Below are 20,599 nucleotides of genomic sequence, written 5' to 3'. Positions count from 1 at the left end.
ACCTCAGTCTGTCATTGGTTTAAACATAACACACGGACACAATCACAACATTTAATTTGTAATGAAATAAAACGAGACTTCTTAAAATCACGTCTTTATTGTACAAATTCCTCAGACGAGACTGCACCCGTTACCTCCCTCCCAAATATATTTTTGCAATCTTCTCCATTTTTTTTATTAATAATCTTAAAAAAAATGACCATTTTGTAATATACAAAGCCCTTCTTTACAAGCTCAGCCATCAATTAGTGTTCTTCCCATCACAATACTGTCCCCAACGAGTCAAAGGGAGCAAAATGCAAAGATAAGATGTAACAAAAAAAAACTGTCATCATTGCTGTACAAATAGTTTCTGCAGAGAGCCACTTCAGATACATGAACATGAAAGAGTCCCAAGTGCTTCAGTCAGTCACATTGCAGACAATTAAATGGTTGTTTCCCATTTATTTGGTGGCTTTCTTCATGATTTCCACTTTTTAGAAAGAGCTCGTAAAATCGTCTGGTTTCCGTGAAGTGTCATTCTGGCTTAGCGAGAAGCCGCAAGTCCTCGAGTTTCATCACTGTTTAACTCACTGACACATTACCCACGCTGTCTTTATGTAAGCATGTCTCTGTAGTGATCGCAGTGAGATTATACAACCTCGGCGGTGAGGGACAGAAAGAATTATGGCATTGTTATAAAAAAAAAAAAAACAGTCTGAGCAGAGATTTCTAGATGATGATTGACAGTCATGAAAGTCTTCAAATAGAAGCTATAAAACCATGTGATATGAATCAAATGTGATAAAGATTTGTGATAACAAAGGAACATAGAACAACAACAAAAAAGTCAAAATGCATTTTAAGATATTAGGAAGGCATTAAAGACCATGTCACAGTCTCATTGTAGTCACTGATTTGTAACAAATACGATATTGCACTGCAGCGGATGAAGAGTAGCTTAAGTTAAGCTGTGTGGGATTTACTTTTAAATAATTACTGTCAAGTGGACTGTGACAATGACCACCAGTCCCCTGAGAGCTTCTCCCTGTCCGTTTAATATATTATCTCTGTCAATAATTCATTGTTTTGATGCATTATTCACCAATTTACCACAAAAGAATACAATTTGGAGGATAAGTGGAGTGTGAGCTCTCCACATTAAACCGCATGTTTTTCTATTGCGACGCATTATCACAGCTTATTCATACAGCAACAGACTGTGTTCATGAGAGAGAACCAAACATGTAGTGTATTTAGCATAACTGTAATTAATTTGATTCTTTCTACCACAGGCATTAATGTACATTGTGAAATAAAATCCACATTGAAAATCAAACATGACACACAGGTAAGACTTGTACCATCAATGAAAACAAAACAAATATAAAAGTAAATGAAATGATGGCGGATGCTGAAAGCAAAAATAAAAAAATCAAGAATGGGAAGAGCAAGTAGTGGTTTATGCGACTGGTTAGTTTGGCTTCCAGTCGACTTTTTGTAGAGATAATTAAGAGCTCATGTCTTCAAGCAAGTGTCCTCCCAGGCGTAGGGATACGGGTCCAGGCAGGCTATAGGTTCTCCCCAGGTTGGTACTGTGGCTCTGTGGCGGTGAAATAGTCCTCCAGGAAGGACTGGAGGTACTCGAACGTGGGCCTCTCATCCGGGTCCTTCTTCCAGCAGAGCTTCATCATCTCGTGCAGGGACTCGGGGCAGCCCTGGGGGCAGGGCATGCGGTAGCCTCGCTCCACCTGCTCCAGTACCTCCCGGTTCACCATGCCTGAGGGGAACGCAGGAGACAGGAAGGACCGTCAGAGCTTTTAAGTTTAGGTTTCAGGAGATTCTGTTTTAAACAATCCATTTTGTGTGTGTGTGTATAAAAATGCCCTTTTGAATTTATTAGAGCAGATCAGATATACAAAAGAGAAATGAGGTTCAACAAATATTTGCCATTCTTTCTTTATAAATGACACAAAAAGTTGAAACAATAGATCCACATTTTGAGCTAGCTGTAGCTTCATATTTAGCTTCCAGACATCAGAGTGTATTGATCTTTTCATCTAACTTTCAGTTAGAAAATGAATACATTTCCCTACATTTCCTTAAATCAATTACCGGAATAGTTATTTTTAAATATTAATGATAATTTATTAATTGTCTTAGCGCTCCATCTAATAGAAAGGGGAGCGGTGTGAAGGTGGTGCAGAACACTGCAGGCACTGCTCCCCGGGGCAGTGTCAGTCCGGCAGATGGTTATAAACAAGAGTGGTGTTCAATCTCCTGATCGCCCTCCACCAGATGGCCTCATCTAATCTCAAACGTGTGTGTGTGTGTGTGTGTGTGTAATGACATCAGAGTGTGTGTGTTCCTCCTGCAGAGGCATAAACAACCAGCGCAGACAATGTCAGCCGGCTTCACTTCATCCTCAGACATCCACGGCAGCTTGACGTCTAACTGACAGACTGAAAGCTGATAACTCCAGCCGTGAATCACTGTCCTCTTCTTCACACCCAGAGTGTGTTTACGAGTGTGTGTGTGTGTGTGTGTGTGTGTGTCACTGTCACTTACCTGGGTAGGGCACTCTGCCTTTGGTGACGAGCTCAGTGAGTAAGATCCCGAAGGACCAGACGTCTGATTTGATGGTGAAGCGGCCGTACAGGGCAGCCTCTGGGGCTGTCCATTTAATTGGGAATTTGGCCCCTGTAATGTAAATGGAGAGGAGAGGGGTGAGGGTGATTCCACTAGAGGGCGTATGCCTCCATGTCTGGCTTCATTTCCAGTGAATCACAATGACCATAATGACCTACAAACTGCCTTTCTCACAGCAGACATTTTGGAAAAGCACACGTTTAACTAATAACACCACAATAGCGCCGTCTAATTTCAGTGTCCCTGTGAGAGTGAATGTGAACAAGCATGCACAACACCAGGAACCTGAAACCAATGCATAAGAACACATCATTTTTGGTTATGCAGCGTGTAAATACACCTCAGAGAAAAGTCTCTAGAATCATTTTGAGCTGTAAGGGATAAGAATGATTATAAAGGACATTATTAAAGATCTTGTGTTTAATTAAAGGGTTGGTTCACCCAAATTAAAACCCTGGAGTGGATTTCCGTGTGTCCAAGCATGACATTATGTTCTCTGGCAGTGTTTATTTATCATTATATAAAGGTAATAGATCAGTAATGGAAAATAAAAGTATAGAACAACCACCTTTATATAAAAAAAACATCTTTTCTCTCTATAAATTACGTTAATGCCATTAATCAACATGTCTTTTCAGAAACTATGTTTTGGTAAATGCTTAATAATCCACAAATCTTTCTTTGTTGTCATCATTCAATCGTTCAATCAAACATTACAGCAGTGGTCGTCGCAGACACAGCTGGCGGAGATCTGCACTCTTCTGAGTGCACCATTCTAGTTCAAAGTGTGTTCACATACGTGCACACTAACAGCAGCAGAGCCCCCGAAACCTGGACAAATAAAACCCAAACTATCCACATAGCCAGCTACCACGACAGGTAGGGTAGTCATTTGGGTGAACGAGCCCTTTAAGCAGCAGACATTGCAGTGAGATGAAGCGAAGTGAAAAGCGCAACTAATCGGAGGGAACAGGAGCATCTGCTTTACCACCAGTATCCTAATTCACCATGAGAGGAGACAACAGGGAGTCGTCCTTGTTGTGAGGTCACCGCTCTACCCTGACACCTCGTTCACCTTTGACTCAGGCGGTCAGGGTGTGAGTTTACGTGCAGTAGGCCCGCCCACCTTGCCTCGCCGTGTACTCGTTGTCCTCTATCAACCTGGCCAGGCCAAAGTCGGCGATCTTGCACACCATGTTGTCGGCCACGAGAATGTTGGCGGCGCGCAGGTCCCTGTGGATGTAGTTCATCCTCTCGATGAAAGCCATGCCGTCAGCGATCTGAAAAAACAAAACAAGGAAAACATTTGACAGCATCTCACGACGGCTGCTTCAGTAAATCATTTTTAGCTCGCGCTCAGAAACACCAAGCCCCTCTGTCAGACACAAAGAGGAAGAAAATAATGAAGGAACAAAAGCAAACCGGCGAAGACATGTTCACCTGAGGCTTAAAATAGAAACTCCATGTCACTGACACAAATTCTGTACTCGAGGAACAGAAAACATAGAGGTATATGTGCTTTGTCTCACCTGTGCAGCCATGTCCACCAACAAGGGGAGCTTCAGGAATTTGCCGTCACCCTCTTTGAGGAAGTCGAGAAAGCTTCCTATAAAAGCAGCGACAGCGAGAGCTCGTAAATGCAGAGCAGCCCTGATATACTGTCGGAGCAATAAAAGGGCCACTATACCAGCTGCATACCAAAGTCCTGCTATATGAGATGCTAAATATTTCAATTTAGCCCTCGATCTTTACTGAAATTAAACTGAATCTCAAAATAAGCACACATGCACACACAGAGTTAACATTTACCCACATAAATCTAATTACTCATAAAAGCCGAAAAAAATAAAAGGCATGGCAGCTGACGCTTTGAAAACCTCCCACAAATCCACTGCAGTTTTCAATTAAACATTCCCAGTTTCAGGCCTCAGGGAACCACAAGGGACTCTCAAGGACTTTCAATCTGTGCATCACATTAATTAAAACCTCCATAAAATTTACATTTTTCCTTTAAGGAAATCACCATATATCATACATCAGTGCAGTGCCTGAAAAAAAAGCCCTGCAAGATCAAATTTAGTACCTGACAAATCTACAGGCTAAGATGTGGCTTTCACTTTCTTTAAAAATAGACCCTGTAGCAGGACACAGCTTTTTTCCCAAGGTTGACAGATAAAAAGAAAGTCAATTGCTAAAACAAATGTACGGTTTTCAGGTATGTCTCAGGTGTCCGCGTGTACCTTTGGCCATGTACTCTGTGACGATGTAAATGGGTTCTTCAGACACCACAGCGTAAAGAGGCACCAGCTTGTCGTGCCTGAGCTTCTTCATGATCTGCGCCTCTTGGAGGAAGGCCTCGGGCGACATGGTTCCCGGCTTCAGCGTCTTTATGGCCACCTTTGTGGTGCCGTTCCATGTGCCTGCAGAGACAAAGATAGGGAGAGGAACGCCCACAGGCCGCAGGGTTAATGAGTGTTGTTGATGGGCTGTATGCAAGACAATATCATTAATTAGGCCTTGTAATTGCTCAGGCATGTGCTGTCAAGCACGCACTCCTCGCAGAAGTATGCCCGGGATGAGCGGATACGAGGCCGCGGTTTCGAAAAAAGGTACAAATAATTTTGTCTTGAGCTGAGTGAGACGATCTCCGGAGATAAGGAGAACACAACAAACAGAGGAAGCGACTGCAGGAAGTGGATCATTCTGGACAAAAATAGACAATAGATATAGGCAGAGTGTTTGTGTGTGTTCGACTACACAGATCCGGGCTGATTTTGAACAGTATTTCCCCGTCGAGAAGATTACGACTTTTCTGGACATGTTCCTGCGTGTCTCGTCTGTGTTGCTCTTACCCATCCAGACCTCTCCAAAGCAGCCCTGGCCCAGTTTGAGCTCCAGTCGCAAGGACTCCCGGGGGATCTCCCAGGCATCTTTAGCAAGCCCCTGGGTCTGCGGCTTGACGGTGGGGCAAACCGTGGTCAGCCTGTGGCAAAGCCCGTCGGCATGCTCTGTGACGAGGGGCGAGACGCAGAGGATCGAAACGTTGCATTACACCCGGCAGTGACACAAACACACACACACACACGTATCAGTCCTCGAAACCAGCGAGATGCAGCGGTTTTAAAGACGAAGTCTGTTTTTATGCATCATTCATTCTTTTTGATGTGGATGAATTCATGCTCCTATACTAACTGTGATGAAATATGGATGAGACACACCAAAAACCCGCTCCAGAGTCAGACTGAAAACGAAGTGGGATGACAGAGATTTAACCTCAACGACGAGGCCCAAAATCCTAACTGCTCCATCAATTGTTATTACAATTAAGGACTATTCATCTCTGAGGGCCTGCTGCAGGTGGCACAGAAAGCCGCATGATGGCACAAAGCAGCAGGCGTGACGGAGAGCAATTTGCAGGTGCGATGACAGACTGATGATGACTGATGAATGAGAGACGACGGAAGAAGAAGAAAAAAAAGAGCGTGAGAGGGAAGCATCGCAAACCGCATACCTGTGTAGTGTTTGACAAGCTTCTGTAATGTGTCAAACTGTGCTCGGGTAGTGATGTAGTATCCCCCGCTGTCAAGCTTGCGGATCTTGTAGTGCTTCACGTTGTCCCCTTTGGCTTCATCCCAGTCTCGTATGGAGAGAGAGTAGGCACCTGGAGGAGACGAGGGACATGTTCTTCATCCATCACAACAAAAAGCGTCAAAGATCGGACTGTAGAGCGCACGAATCCTCATCAACTTTACAGGTGTACCGTCAAGAAACAAACTGAGAGCAGAAGATCAGTAGACTGCAGTCATACAGTAGCTCCCAAATGAAGCTAATGTATTTGTCAGGCACTGATAAAAGACGACAGCATATTAGGATTTAGTTCAAAGGCTCGCAGAGCCGCTAGCGGGGCTGTTAAGACTGTTCCACTGTATTCTCTGTTTCTTTTCTCTCCCTCTTTCTTACTACAACTTTGACTAATTCTCGATTTCTTGGAAAGCTTCCTTCCTTGAAAAGTGCTCCATGAATTCGTTTGGTCTGACTTGTGCTCGAAATATTGCGACACCCGTGATTATCAGCTGACGTTGCTGCGGAGAAGAAGCCAGTTAGGGAGATTTTTCTTTTGCATTCAGAGAACCATCGTTGCGGAATTCATCAACTCTGACCCAGAATCTTAAGAGTAAACTGATATAAAGTGGTGCATGTATTATCAGGTTCCCATCAACACAGTTTGGGCGCTTCATACGAAAATGCTCAGTGGGAGTTGTAGTGAACTTCTTTCCTCACATTTTGTACAGTTTTAACCTTTGAATTATTAATCAAAGAGCCAGACGTTTTCTGATGCAGCTGCTCATCTTGATGATTAAACCGGGACAGTTTTTAAGTGCTCCAACTTCTAGCAGCGTCGTCCACACCGCTACGACCATACTTATTAAGAAGCGATCATCACCTTTAGTGGTTTCACTTTCTCGCACTAGGAAAGTTCCTCGATGGTTCCCTGGATTCAGCAGCAACCTCTCAGCATCTTTGCGTCCCATTTTACCAAAGTACCACCTGTCAAGAGGAAGCATGTACATTAAAAACCCTAAAAAACTCAAACTTTAAAGGTCACATATCATGTTCATTTTTCAGGTTCATATTCGTATCTTTGGTTTCTACTAGAACATGTTTACATGCTTCAATGTTCTAAAAACCCATTATTTTTCTCACACTGTCTGGCTGAATATAACTGTGTTCACTCTCTGTCTGAAACGCTCCGTTTTAGAGCGTGTCTCTTTAAAAAAGCCAAGTCTGCTCTGATTAGGCTTGCGAGATAAAACAGGGTGCACCTTTGCAACAGTAGTTCTCAGGTTGTAGGTGGAGATACTCAGATGGTGGCATATTCTAATGAGCCCGCATGTGACATAGGAAGGGAAGCAAAATCTGATTGGCTTGCTGAATCACATGTTTTTCACTGACTGGGTTGTATTATTTCACAGTTTGTGGGTAGGTAGGCACTCCAAATACCCCAAAAGTATGTGCACAAGCATTGAAAAAGAGACTTTTTCATGGTATGTCCCTTTTAAATGCTGACTGATAAACTGACTGTTAAAAATCCCATTGTGAAGCTTCACCCCGGTCGTGAAGCTGTTAATATTTGGACTGTCTTGTTAGCCACGTGAGATGGGATCATGCTCGTGTTATTAGTCTCCTGGTGCAGACTCCGTAGATGGAGGACTGAGGCTATAACAAGGCCTTACTCTTCAGCCTGGATGGAGTCAGCAGGGGCCACGTAATTGCTCGGGATGTAGCCGTTTCTCCCCGTGTTGATGGAGCGAGCCTCCCACCAGTCTCCCTCTCTGCAGGAGGACAATGACACAGGAGAGATGAGACAAATGACTCGTCCATTCAACAGTCGACCAAGGCTTGGTACCATGTCCTGCTATGACGGATACGCTGGATGAAAACCGGTTAATAGCGGTTAATGGTTAATAATTCACGCATCAGCTTTTCATGAAATGATCCTCCCTTTAGCTACTATGGTGGCTTACGGAAAATGGTTTGAAGGCACATGGCTGTTTTAGTAATTTGTTCTGCATTCATTTAAACGCCCTGATTCTTTGAAATGTGCGGTAGGACTGAAAAACATTGTCACAAAGGGAATTCAATGAGACTAATCTACTTTACATGACAATGCTGTAACCTCAGGCGATAATTCTGCCCCAGCATGAATTAAATGAAAGATCCACAGCACCGTGCAGAAAGCCAGCATCGGGAAAACAAGTCGCAATCAAATGCATTCATGAATACAGATACAACAAGGAACAGGTGCCGTTCAGGATTACTGCTTGGAAGAGAGTCATCTCATAATCACTGGAAACAGATCTGAGTAAAAGCCCCACGGACTGAGAGAGAAACTGGGAAGATGCTTACGTGTTGTTGATGATCTGGAAGCGGTCTCCTTTTTTAAAGGAAAGATCGTCAGATGTTCTAGCTTCATAGTCGTACAAGGCCACAAAGAAGGTAACGCCACCTGAAAAAAACACAAAAACAGATGCATTTGTAACGAATAACTAGCTTGTGAACACATAACAGCAGAGGGCATCGCGACGCTGAAGACTAGAGGGACTGCATCAGGAAACGGTTTTATTTGTGTGTGTGTGACTGTTTAAATGGCCTATTAAGGTGGATAAGACTGTCTCGCCAAGGTCTGAGAGCTGTATTGATTTTCTATGGTTTATATTTCTGTAGTATTTCCCCTGCATGGAAACACGACTGTGAAGGAAAGTCAATGCATTAAACCAGTTTTGAATAGGTTTGTCTCCCTTGCAGTCATAATTTATATACACATATACATAGATATATACATATGGATGTAGTTTATAACATATTATTATCATGTTATATGTTCTACAAGTCATAGTTCTGTAAATTATGGTAAAAGTCAACTCATGTTTCCGTCCCCTGGCAGCATCCTGTAAAACATCCTGCAGGCTGTACAGCCACGCCCTCAGACAGACATTCATATCTACCTACCACCGACAACAATGCTGTCAACAGTAATCTCATTATCCCAAAACCATGGCAGTGCCACCTTCGCACTGCCATGGCTCTGAGAGCCAGATAATCCAACACGGAGGAGGATTACAACCTAAATCCCACAGAAACAGGAGGGTTCAATCTCATCTCTTTGCTCTCAGGATCGCTGTAAGCTGCTCAGACACATTAAGGGTGATCACAGATGATAACGGGACCTGTGTCGACTCTAACAAGGGGAAAGCTAGTTAAAACAACAATGGCTGGGGCGTTAGCCGTGACCCCGACGTGCCGGATCAGCCACTGGCCACGTTAAGCTCGGTGTTAAGTGTGTATTTTGCATGTTTTAGCCCATTTACTGTAATACACAATCATGTACACTGCTGACCATTCTCCTCAGCTTAGTGCGTTTTGTACTTAAATCACTATTAACATCGGGCATCATGTAGCAACATTCTCTTACATTTCTTCTTGTTTTTCTCTCAACAAAAAATGAAGGAAAGCTTTGTCCAGATAAGCCAAAGAATAACCCTCAAAATCTGCTCTTAACAGGTGTGCTGAATGATGAAAACCACTTAATGTGTTGCACCGTGTGCAAATGCTCTGGCACATGCCCAAGAATTGGGGAGATGAAAAAAACAGCTGTAAGAAGAAGAAATTAAGCAGTAGTGAAATGAAGGTATTGTTAAATAAACCTATACAAAGTAAACATTGGATTTCCCGTATTGGGATCCATGGACCAATAGTATTTCTTTATCCCATGAATTTAAAAATGCAAAACTCTAAATATATATATAATAATCTAAATTTGATTAGACCATATTCATGCATTTTTTTATGTTCCTCAAATTCAAAACATGTTTCCTTGTGTTGCTCAAGTATGAAAGCAAGATGTTTTTCTTATCGTGTTAAGAGTTTTCTCAATAAAATCTCTTATCTAAGAGAAGAGCAAAAATAAGGAAACATTGGTGAATCTCATAAATCAATGCACAATGCTAAATAAATAAACATGCAAACAAAATTACGAAAACAAAATAAGAGGACATTTTAGTTGTATATTGCTTCCTGTATGTCTGTTTTTACTCTTGGCATTTTGGTCTTTATCATAGTGTGGTCATTCATTTGTAAGAAAAGCCACATACAGTAGAACAAATGACAAAACGCTGTCCAAACTTGGATAAAACAAGAGCTTAGTGTCGCGTGATAGCATGCTAACATTTTCTAATTAGCTCTAAACATAAAGTAAGTAATGGGAATGTTTGGTCATGAATCAAAGTTTCATACAAAATCATGGAGCTAGATAAAAAGTTGAGGGATCCTCAAAGTTATAATAATTAATTTGAAAGGGGACATGAAGGTGCGTTTAAAATGTCATGGCATACCATCCAACAGCTGTTGAGAAATTTCTCTCAAAAACCAAAAATATCAACCTCACGGTGGCAATATTAAAAATATTTGGGATCACCAAAGTCAGTTGGATTAATTTCCTTTGCAAATCTCCATCTCTGTAAGCATGACTGAAACATGACGGATTACACATCTGCAGCGAGTCAAGTCTCTACAACTTGATTTAAATACGACTTTAAAATCAATATGGTATTAAAAATTAGATGCCATACGGTATTATGGAAACACTCCAGCAGAAAGCTGATTGGACGATACAAAGATTACGAGCGGCTGCCTGGAAGATAAGAAGAAACTAAAACCCAATGGTACGCTTCAAAATAAATGTGGTCGGCATTACAGCCAAAAAATATCACCAGTATGATATTAAAGGGGTGCTGCGCTCCATGAAGACCATCATCAGCATTGTAATGACATCCTACACTAAAACACTACTCACTTGAGACGGCACCAGAGAACGAGTTGGACACAGGACCGGAGAAGGACGATGACGCTCCTCCAAAGGGAGTCATGGCAGACGAGCCGCCGAACGGCGTGAGGGTGTGGTTGAAGTTTGCCGCCCCAGAGCCCGATGAAGAGGAGGGAGGCTGGTTCTGCTGCAGCTGGGTGGGATCCGGTCCGTAGTGACCCACGTGAGGCGTGGTTATGGTGGCGTTGGGGTCTGACGCCGTGGAGTTCTCTGGCCGGTACTTCATCGTAGGGCCTTTGTCCTCTTTGCTCTTAACGCAGCCCATCGTCTCGTCCTGCCTGGACAGACACCGACGCAAAGCCGTCACTTTAATGCCGGCAGATTAAAGAATACAGCATCAAATCCATCGGTGAGGATACATAAAAAAGGTGAAGGGGGCCACGGGAGGTGCAGGATTAACGACTGCAACATAAGGCCTGTAGGCGCATGCACATCCGATATGAAACAAAAATCTAATGACCTGATATTTTCAAGTGAATCATTTTGTTGTTGCGACCCACTAAGTCTATAAGCCATGTGGTAACTGGGACATATGGGTAAATGATAAATCCGCTTTGAACCACGCATGACTCTAACGTGTAGATTCAGTTGAGCATGCATGCTTTGAGGTATGACAGCGGCAAAACGGATGGATATAAAGGTGATTATCATTTCATATTGTTGTGATCTAATACATGTCATGGCTGTCCCATATAGAGATCCCTGAATGTTTACAGACAAATGGCGGATTAAAACCAATCTAAAGCCGTTCTGCTCTTCACAGGGCGCTCCGGCCATGTGTGCATTACTAAACATGCCTACCGCACACAGACCCAGAGGCCCAAGGGTTCAGGGGTCACTGGGCCAGAACAGTTTGACGTTAATAGTTAGAGCGTGAATGAGTACCATGCATAATGACTACAAATAGAATCAAAACTACCACAAATGGACACAAAACAAAAGGATGCAACTACAAAGAGAAGCAACATAACCAGAAAGTGAATCAAAATGACCACACAGGTACACAAAAATACTGCAAAAAGACTCAAAATGACCACACAGGGATGCAAAACAACTACAAAGAGACTTAGAATGACCACAAAGACTCTAAGTGACCACAAAGAGACTAAAAAGAACTAAAAGATACAAAGGTGACGCAAAGACACTAACAGCGACCGTGTCTGAGTCGATATTGTGTCTCTGAGTCTGAGAATTCTTGTTCACCTGCAAAACGTTACATAAACAGTCTGGGTGTCTTGTATGTAGGAGGAGTGGTGGGGGTCTTTAACATGTCTCATAACCAGCCTCAGCCTGACCACGCTACAGGATGCAACACATCGGTGTGTCTCCATTTGCGTGGTTGTCATTCCTCCTCACACAATTTGGACGGAGTTGCACCGAGGCATTCTTTTGTGAGGTGAGGGTCCGGAAAATGTGGAGACAATCAGACATGCTCGTAAAGAAGTCCAAGCTCCGGGGAGATCAGAGCTTTTGCGTTCTCCAACAACAACAGCTGCTGGAGGAGTTGGACTTGGTTAATTGGCGCTGACACATTACAAGACAAGTTAAACAATAGAGGACTGAAGCGAAGCAGGAGCTTTTATTCAGCGATGAGGAGTGTGAAAGCAGACTGAACAAACACAGTGCTACTGAGCAGCGATGTGGCACAGTCGCTGACAGGAGGGACGAGATTACAGGGTCAAATGCATCGGTGACACAGAGGAGGCTCTTCAAAAGACACCTTTCACTGATTTTGGAACAGTGGCCTTGATTTCGGGGAGGTGGGAGGGATTTTTTTCCCCTCATCGGCGCATCCGAGAGTTCATCGAGTTCTCCGGATGAACTGCCAAGGAAATCAACAAAATGGGGACAAACCATAGAAACCTTTCAAAGACTCAGAGCACTTCGCTCAAATAAAACCCGTACAACCGTTTAAATTGCAGGTTGCAGCTCTTGCTGAGCACTGGCAGTCCTCTACAAAAACATTTTACGGGCGGTCCGTCACTGAAGACGTGTCTGAAGCAGATTTCCAAAAAAATGTCTTCAAAGGACCAATAAATCTAATCTCGGATGTTAGATCTCGAGCCAGCGCGTTGAGAATGTTGGCATGTTTCCAACCTTTTCCTTTAACGTAGAGACAAAACCAGTGTAACGGAAACACAGCGGAGGGCTTCACTCAGCGGCTTATAGTCAAGTATAGTGGGCTGTTGTTTCATCGTCACACAGACGAGAGCCTGACTCGTTGGGTCGGCAGTGAATTTAGCACGCTATAAAACACTGGACAGCGTCCCAGGATTTAAATGCGAGTTTTCTCTTCCAAAATTGAGACATCAGCCGTTACATAGACGTGACACGACTCGTCCCAAATTAGCATTAATGCATAAACACTGAGCTGAACTAATTGAGCCTTTGAAAGTAATAATTAAGAACATAAAAAAACACCATATTAGCATAGTATCATTTGTATTCATACTGTATAAGAAGCTTGGTTATTAATTATGCATTATGTTTTTTTTCTTAACTGCATTGTCGGCCTGCACGCTGCTTACAGTGAATGCAAATCCCCATCTCTCTCCTGTCATCCCTTTACTGTCAACAAAAAAAATCAATACTTTTAGTCATTTACTTTGTGAAAATATCAAACATTTGCTGGCTAAAGCTTTACAAAAGAGAAGATTCATCTGTTGGTCTGTCCACCTCTTTGGTCCAACTTATGGAGGAATTGCTCTGAAACTTTCTACAGATATTCAAGATTCCGAGAGGATGAATACATCTGTGGTGATACCTTGACTTGTCCTTTGTGCCATCATCATTTTAATTTGTCCAATACTACTACTAATACTACTACAGTGCAATAACACTGGTTTATGACCAAATATCTGCGGAACTTAGTGCTAATTGGCTAATGTTAGCATGCTAACACGCTAAACTAAGATGGTGAACCTGGTAAATATTGCTAGCTAAATATCAGCATGCTAGCATACTGATGTTGGCATTCAGTTAAAATGGCCACTGTGCCGAAGCTGTTGTCTTTTATTATTTAAAAAACATTTGTTCTTTGGCTTCCTGTTAAAGAAAGTAAGCTCTTATAGAGACAAACAGGAAATAGATCAATCAATGATTGAAACAAGTGTTAGCAGCAACCCTTGTGAGGATTTATACAGTAAGATTTAGACAAATGTCACAGGAAGTAAGAGAGAAAGTGCTTTAAGGGGTTTTAAGCAGCGTTACAAACACACAGAATTCCATCACGTTGCAGCAGAAGAGCGCCTCAGTCAGCAGACAGGGTGTGTACATAGAGTCATATGACATGTTTCCACCATCTTTACCAAGACAGCTGAACTCGCACTGCACCATACTACACAGATGCAATTAATTCTTCAGGGAACATGTCTTTTAAAATATGGTAAATCTACGCATTTTATGCACATAAAAATACAATATTCAAGCCCGACAATCGCCACCGACTCCAGGGAGATAAGTAGAGCTCGGCAAAGCGACGGAATAACTCGGATAAAAATTCCCATTCGTGGCTGTGTGGGCATGAAGACAATGATTTAGTGTCGGAGAGGAAGTGACAGGGGGAACAGCAGGTTGGTGGTATGAGGGAGGGGGCAACCAGGCACACAGTGCCCGCTGTACCAGCTTGAACTAGGAGGATTATGAGGATGGAGGATTTACTCTAAGAGGATAATAACAGAAAAAGAGGAGTGACCACCAGGGCCTGGAGCTGAAACAGTGCCGACCCCAGACTCCACCTGCACACGGTCATTTTGGTGGTGGCAGTGAGATGGGTAGAGTCTCTATCCGCTGCCATTACATAATGAAACCAGGTGCTTTATCTACAACACAGATTACCAAAGTGAGACTCCAAGGAGGAGGTAAAAAACGATGCAACAATTAGTGTCGGGTGGCATCGAAGGCCACGAAGAGCAAGATGTCTTAATGAAAGGTGTCTGAAAAAGATTGCACCTCATCTTAAATAAATAATCCCAAAACTGTGCAGCCAGACTGGATCTTAAATGTCAAACCTCACTGACTTCAACATCCAAGTCTGTTCACTTTAAACTCAAGCTCATTCCTGAACAGCGGAGCCATGAAACCACAGGGAAAAGCTGCCTTGCTGCTAATAATAGCAACTTATTCTTATTGCTGACAACATCCCACTAGCCCCGGGATGAAAACATGACCTACAACAGCACGCAAACACCATGAGGACTCCCAGTTGCACCAGTTAGGAGCCACACAATACCAATGAGGGAGGAAGGTGAAAACACATAGGATCCTTTTTCTATCTGATGGGAAAGTCGTGGTGCTATTAGAGTCCTGAGAGACAGATAGAGACAGAAAATAAAGACAATGAGCTTTTCATTCAGCTTCAGTTAAAGCGCTGTGATCTGGTACAAACTGTTTGAAATGATCCGCTAAAGGCAAAACATGTCTCTTTCTTTAGCCAGCATGAGGTCTTAAAAACAAAGATGTGTATTCTTTTATTCAGTGCTAGCAGAGGCCTTTTCTTTAGTGGGAACTACAGAAAATGACAAATAAATTACACTCTGGAGACTCAAACCCAAAGATGTTCGGTTTTCTATTATTTATGACGAAAGAAAAGCATCAAATTCTCACATTTGAGAGGCTGAAAACATGAAATATTGGTCAGTCGAAATGTACTGAAACGGTTATTCGATTATCCAAATAATTTTCTGTCTCCTGACTAGTCGACTACATGTTTGACTCTTCTTGTTATATATTAACAAAGCTTCCAACACAGCAAATATAAGCGAACACATTCCTTACAAGAGGCCTCTGCAACACGTGAAAAGTTTGTTTAAGAAACATAAACAACTAAATGTCTTTAGCTGACGAACAACATGAGAATATTCTTATGTTACAACTTTAAGACCTGCACTCTCCTTATCAACAACCTGCTTTCGGTTTGCTCTCCCCCGCTCCGACCACAGAGGAAGAATTCCACACAGGCTTCACAAAACGCTGATAAGACAGAGGAGAGCTCCGCGCTTTCTCTCGCACACTCGAAGCCAGAGCGATGAAGACGTTTGTTTTGCTTGGCAGTGGTCATGGTTCAGAATTTTAAAGAAGGCTGCAGAGACAAAGTTTAGCTGAGTAAGCCGACTGCAGGAGGGCCGGGTGATCCACAAAGAGATGCCTATAGCTTTAAGATACTTTACTAAAGTTCAGATTGGTTGATTAATCGCATAGATAGACACAGACTTCATTAGCAACTATGTAAATAATTATTTATCAGGCAATAAAAAGCCGGGATTTGCTGCATTTCTTTGTTTTATACCATTTTAAATCATTGCTTTTGGCTTTCAGAGTGTTAAGACGCACAAAACAAGCTTTTAAAAGACTTAATGGGCTGTAAATAATTGATAATAAAAAGAACATTCACTTGTAGCCTTACACACAAATTATAAAATTTCGAGTGACCAATCTTAACGAATGCCGACATATCATCTTAAGTTACTTGTCTATGTACTAATGGGTGAAGTTACACATTACAAATAAAGTATAAATCATCAAAAGTAAACTTGCCATCTGACTGAAAAGACACATTTTAAATCTTTTGCATATCGTGAATCATAAATAAAAACTTTGATTCTAAAATTCATAGGTTCTTTCAGCATCTTATTTTACTGAAACAGCCTCCACTCTTCTGGGGTTTAGGTTTTTCTAGACTGATGAAGTCAACATTTGGCCAGAAGTCTGAAGCGTCTGAAGGAGTTGAGTCTGAGTGAAACCCGGCCCAGCGTCCCGTCAGACAGCTGTTAGCGGCTGCAGACGGGACGGTCTCTGGAGCTTTACTGGGCTTCAGATCTGCAACAGATGCTGCCTCACCACCAACTACCACATTCCTCTGCTGCCAAAGGCTTTAAACTGGGTCTGGAGAAAAGTCATGTGATGTTACGGATGTGAATGGGATGTCTATGGAGAGACAGCAATACGTGACTTCAGAGTGCCTGACTGTTCTAGCTTGTCTTTAGCATCAATACTTCAGTCTTGAGTGAAAAGCTGTTTTGGAAATTGAAGTTAATATTATCATTTTCTTTTAACTTTGACAAATCAGAACACAAGTCCTCCTAGAAAATCTTTTTGTGTTGCTCATGTGAGTTTTTGTGCTGCCAGAAGAACAGACATCACACATTTTCGAGAATAAACAGGCCTCATGGGAATACCTGAATACTGGCACCTGAGTCTGGGCTAAGTGTGAGCTATTTTGGGAATCTCAGTGTGTGTCTACAAATTTGTCGGCACAAAACATGGGCCGAGTGTTTGAAGTGTCAACATCTAATAGAGTGACCACGTGATGGCCTGGATTGGCCGGTTTCTTTCTGTGGAGAAACGTATCCAAACCCACCACTTCGCATACTGAATGCTGACTGATCATTTTAAGGTTTTTGCTCTAAAAATATCCTGTTTTTCAATCAAAGTTTAGTCTCTTGAAGCAATGCTGCCTTTTGTAAAATATATTTGTTATGCTTTTTCCTATTTGGTGTTACTTTTTTCCCTATAATAACTTGTAATAAAAGATAAATCCTACTGTGGGTTCATGATATTCTCTTTTTTTTTGTAAAAGGTCATTTTCTTACATTTGTGAATTTTTGAAATTTTCATCTAGCATGTAGCTAGACATTATATCGCTGCAAATGTTAAATATACAATGTACTCTCTTACTAATATTTGATTGACTATTTGCAACAGGCGTGGTATGCCTCATGTGCATTATGGGTATTTAAGATGGCGACTCTCTCGGTGCTTGGTGCTGGAAACGTGCAGATCGGTCAAAGTTGCACATCTTAGTAATGAGGCGAGATCTCACAGGTTTTGGGCTGCGCCTTTCTCAAATGCGGGAACATTTAGTCTGTAACTGAAAGACAGAAAATCTGAATTTGTGATGAAGAAGCAGCCACAGATTAAATGCACCGATCTCACTCACCAGATTGGTGTCAGCTTGATACTGACCTTATTAAGCTGTTCAGGCAATTACGTAATATCTATTTTTTCAATATCATTTTAAAAGTCAGTGTTTATATCAGCCACCACATGTTACGTTAAATGAAAATGATACCGATGTGTTCCACACAGTGAGGTACACTGAATTTACTGCCACATTTAAATAAGACACACATTTGCACTGCTACTGTTGAGCGATATCAACAGAAATAAAAAACGTCCTTGGGTGGAAGAACTTTTGCAGAATGGGTCAACAAAGTCACCGTCCATTCATTGTCTAAAGGATGGTGCCACATTGTAATAACATATATCTTAGAAACCGCGGTATCCCCCTTTAAACTGCCTTCACTCCTCAAGTTCACCAGCCCTTATATGGAGCCAATAGTCAATGATTCAGTCACAGATGTGCAGAGCTGTTCAGGATGTCCTTTACATGACATGTTCTCAGTTTAATTTGAGGTAATGAGGACAATCCCTCAGTCCCTGAACTCCAAGTGGAGGTGGAAAAGTAGAAGTAGAAGAAAGCAACAGCACAAACTGGGGAAGACACAGACAAACTGTGACTCAGCTGTTCGATCAGGAAGTTTGAATTCACACCAAAGAGGGCCCTGACCCTCCTCTTCCTCCTCAACCTGCAACTGATTTTACAATAATCTGACTCAGCACGAGTCAAAGATTGGGTTGAATATCTGAAATGATGAGGTGGCACTTTTGCTACTCTTGTGTCTGGCTTTAAATGAATACAATAAGTGGAAAACAGCTTTAAAACAGGAGAACATTTCTGTGTGAGGGTTAAACAGACAGATAACATCAATTAAATCGTTTATTCTCACTTGAGTTTAATTTATAATCGTGTGTTTTACTACGATATTAAATACCATATAAATGAAACCATATATTATGACATATTTAACATGTTTAAATGTTATTATAGGGTTTAAAGGCAAAGGTATGCTGACCTTGTCCTACTTTCAAGAATGCTTTCCGATGTGGTTTCAGTAATATTCCTGCGGGACAGCACATGCTGTATCTTCAATGATATCTTAACCCATTTAAACATGATGTGATGATTAATGCATAACTCTGGGATCGCTTGGGAGAATATGCACGCTACAACCCACCGACAGGTTTGTATGTGTATTATCATAAGACAGTTTCATTCCTTTGTTGATGACAGGTCAGACAGGCGAGCAGCTGCGTTTCGGCCCATCCTCATCTAATCCTGCTCACAAAGACCACTTTCATTTGGGATTTTTACCTTCTCAAATCCGCGTTCTCCTTCTTGTTTCCTCCTTTTATTTCCTTCCCCTCCGATCCGGGTAATAAAAGAAGAAAAAAATCAGAGTTATTCCAACAGGGACTGAACCGCCTTCATCCTCAGGCTGCAGGATAAAATAAAAAAAAAACTGTGAACAGATTTGACGCTGAAGTTAAATCACTGGAGCGCGAGAGTCATTGAGGACGGAGGAGACAGTCATTGTCCTCGCAGAGGATTAATCCAGCGGAAGAAAAAAAAAGTGAGATCCTGAAGTGTCCCAGCTCCTCGTAGCCTCTACTTCCTACTACTAAACTTACATCAACCCCCACCACACAACAACATGGCCGACCCTGTCTGCGGGACCGGAGAGCCGCACACAGCTGGAGAGAACCGTCCGGTACAGCTGATCTGAGAACAGCTGAGGAGACGAGACCACCACACTAAAGAGGATGAGGGGTGGGTGGGGGCGGGTGGGGGGGAAGGGGGGCGGCTGAATAGAGAAATTATAAAGAGATCATCATGTGAGAGGAGCACAGGAGAGCGGACCTGCAGACTGGAGGAGGGTGGTTTCATGTGGAGAAAAAGGGTGGACTCAAAGCCTCCTCTGTGTGTGCACCGTTTTCAGTCACAAGTCTAGAGCTCTAGCTCCCCCTGCTGGCTGCACCGCTGCTACTGCAGCTGCACATCTGCAGCTCGAGGACATCTGAAGCAAGTAGGGGAGACGGAGGGGCAACCGTAACAATTTATAATTTCCATGTCATTACTAAGAACCAGAGCCGTTTAATGAGAGTCACGTCATCTCAGTTCACTCCAATGGACCTTTTTTTTTATGGCAATTAAAAAATCCTGTTGTCTTGAGGCCATTTTATCAAACGTTGTGTAATTAGAGGGATACCGGCTTCTAACTGAGAGTTGAATATTAATATTAAATATATATTATGAGCTAAATATAAGATTGAGGTGTGTGAATAGAGTTGTGGATGTAGGTGATGAAATGAGCACTTTAATTTTGGGATACGAGCCATTATAATAGCGTTATTTTTGTGACACATCTATTGATATGGAATTAGGGTGCATATTTGAAAATGCTAAACCAAACCGTAACATAGGGTTTGATTATTGTAGGCTTTTGTTAACTATTACCTGTCTAGATGTTGGAACTAAGCTGATTTGTGATTGATGGATATGTGAGGGTTAAGTTGAAGGACCTCGTGAGATTGAAAACACAAGGTGAATTTAAAATAGGCCGGCCATTTTGAAAAATGAATTATACTAGACTAACTGGAGAATAATGGTTAATACTAAAAGTATCATACTATTGTATTGTATAAATGAGCATGTATTCTATTACTGTATTATGTCGGGAATCTTGCTGT

General features: G+C 42.1%; 1 protein-coding gene across 1 annotated transcript; it reads right to left on the bottom strand.

The window, feature by feature from the left end:
• Window positions 1-78: 78 nt before the first annotated feature.
• Window positions 79-19,561, bottom strand: LOC306712473 (tyrosine-protein kinase Yes). Its single transcript, XM_079181775.1, has 12 exons — window positions 19,224-19,561; window positions 10,982-11,289; window positions 8,536-8,635; window positions 7,863-7,961; window positions 7,073-7,176; window positions 6,140-6,289; window positions 5,481-5,636; window positions 4,869-5,048; window positions 4,158-4,234; window positions 3,755-3,908; window positions 2,548-2,679; window positions 79-1,759 (listed from the first exon to the last, which is right to left on the bottom strand). Exons 2-12 carry the CDS (start codon window positions 11,274-11,276, stop codon window positions 1,551-1,553), a joined length of 1,656 nt encoding a protein of 551 aa, XP_079037901.1. The 5' UTR covers window positions 11,277-11,289; window positions 19,224-19,561; the 3' UTR covers window positions 79-1,550.
• Window positions 19,562-20,599: the final 1,038 nt, after the last annotated feature.

This window comes from Pholis gunnellus, assembly GCF_910591455.1.
Source record: "Pholis gunnellus genome assembly, chromosome: 20".
Lineage (NCBI taxonomy): Eukaryota > Metazoa > Chordata > Actinopteri > Perciformes > Pholidae > Pholis > Pholis gunnellus.
The sequence above is the reverse complement of the archived record's forward strand: the minus strand, read 5'-3'. Positions and strand labels throughout refer to the sequence as shown.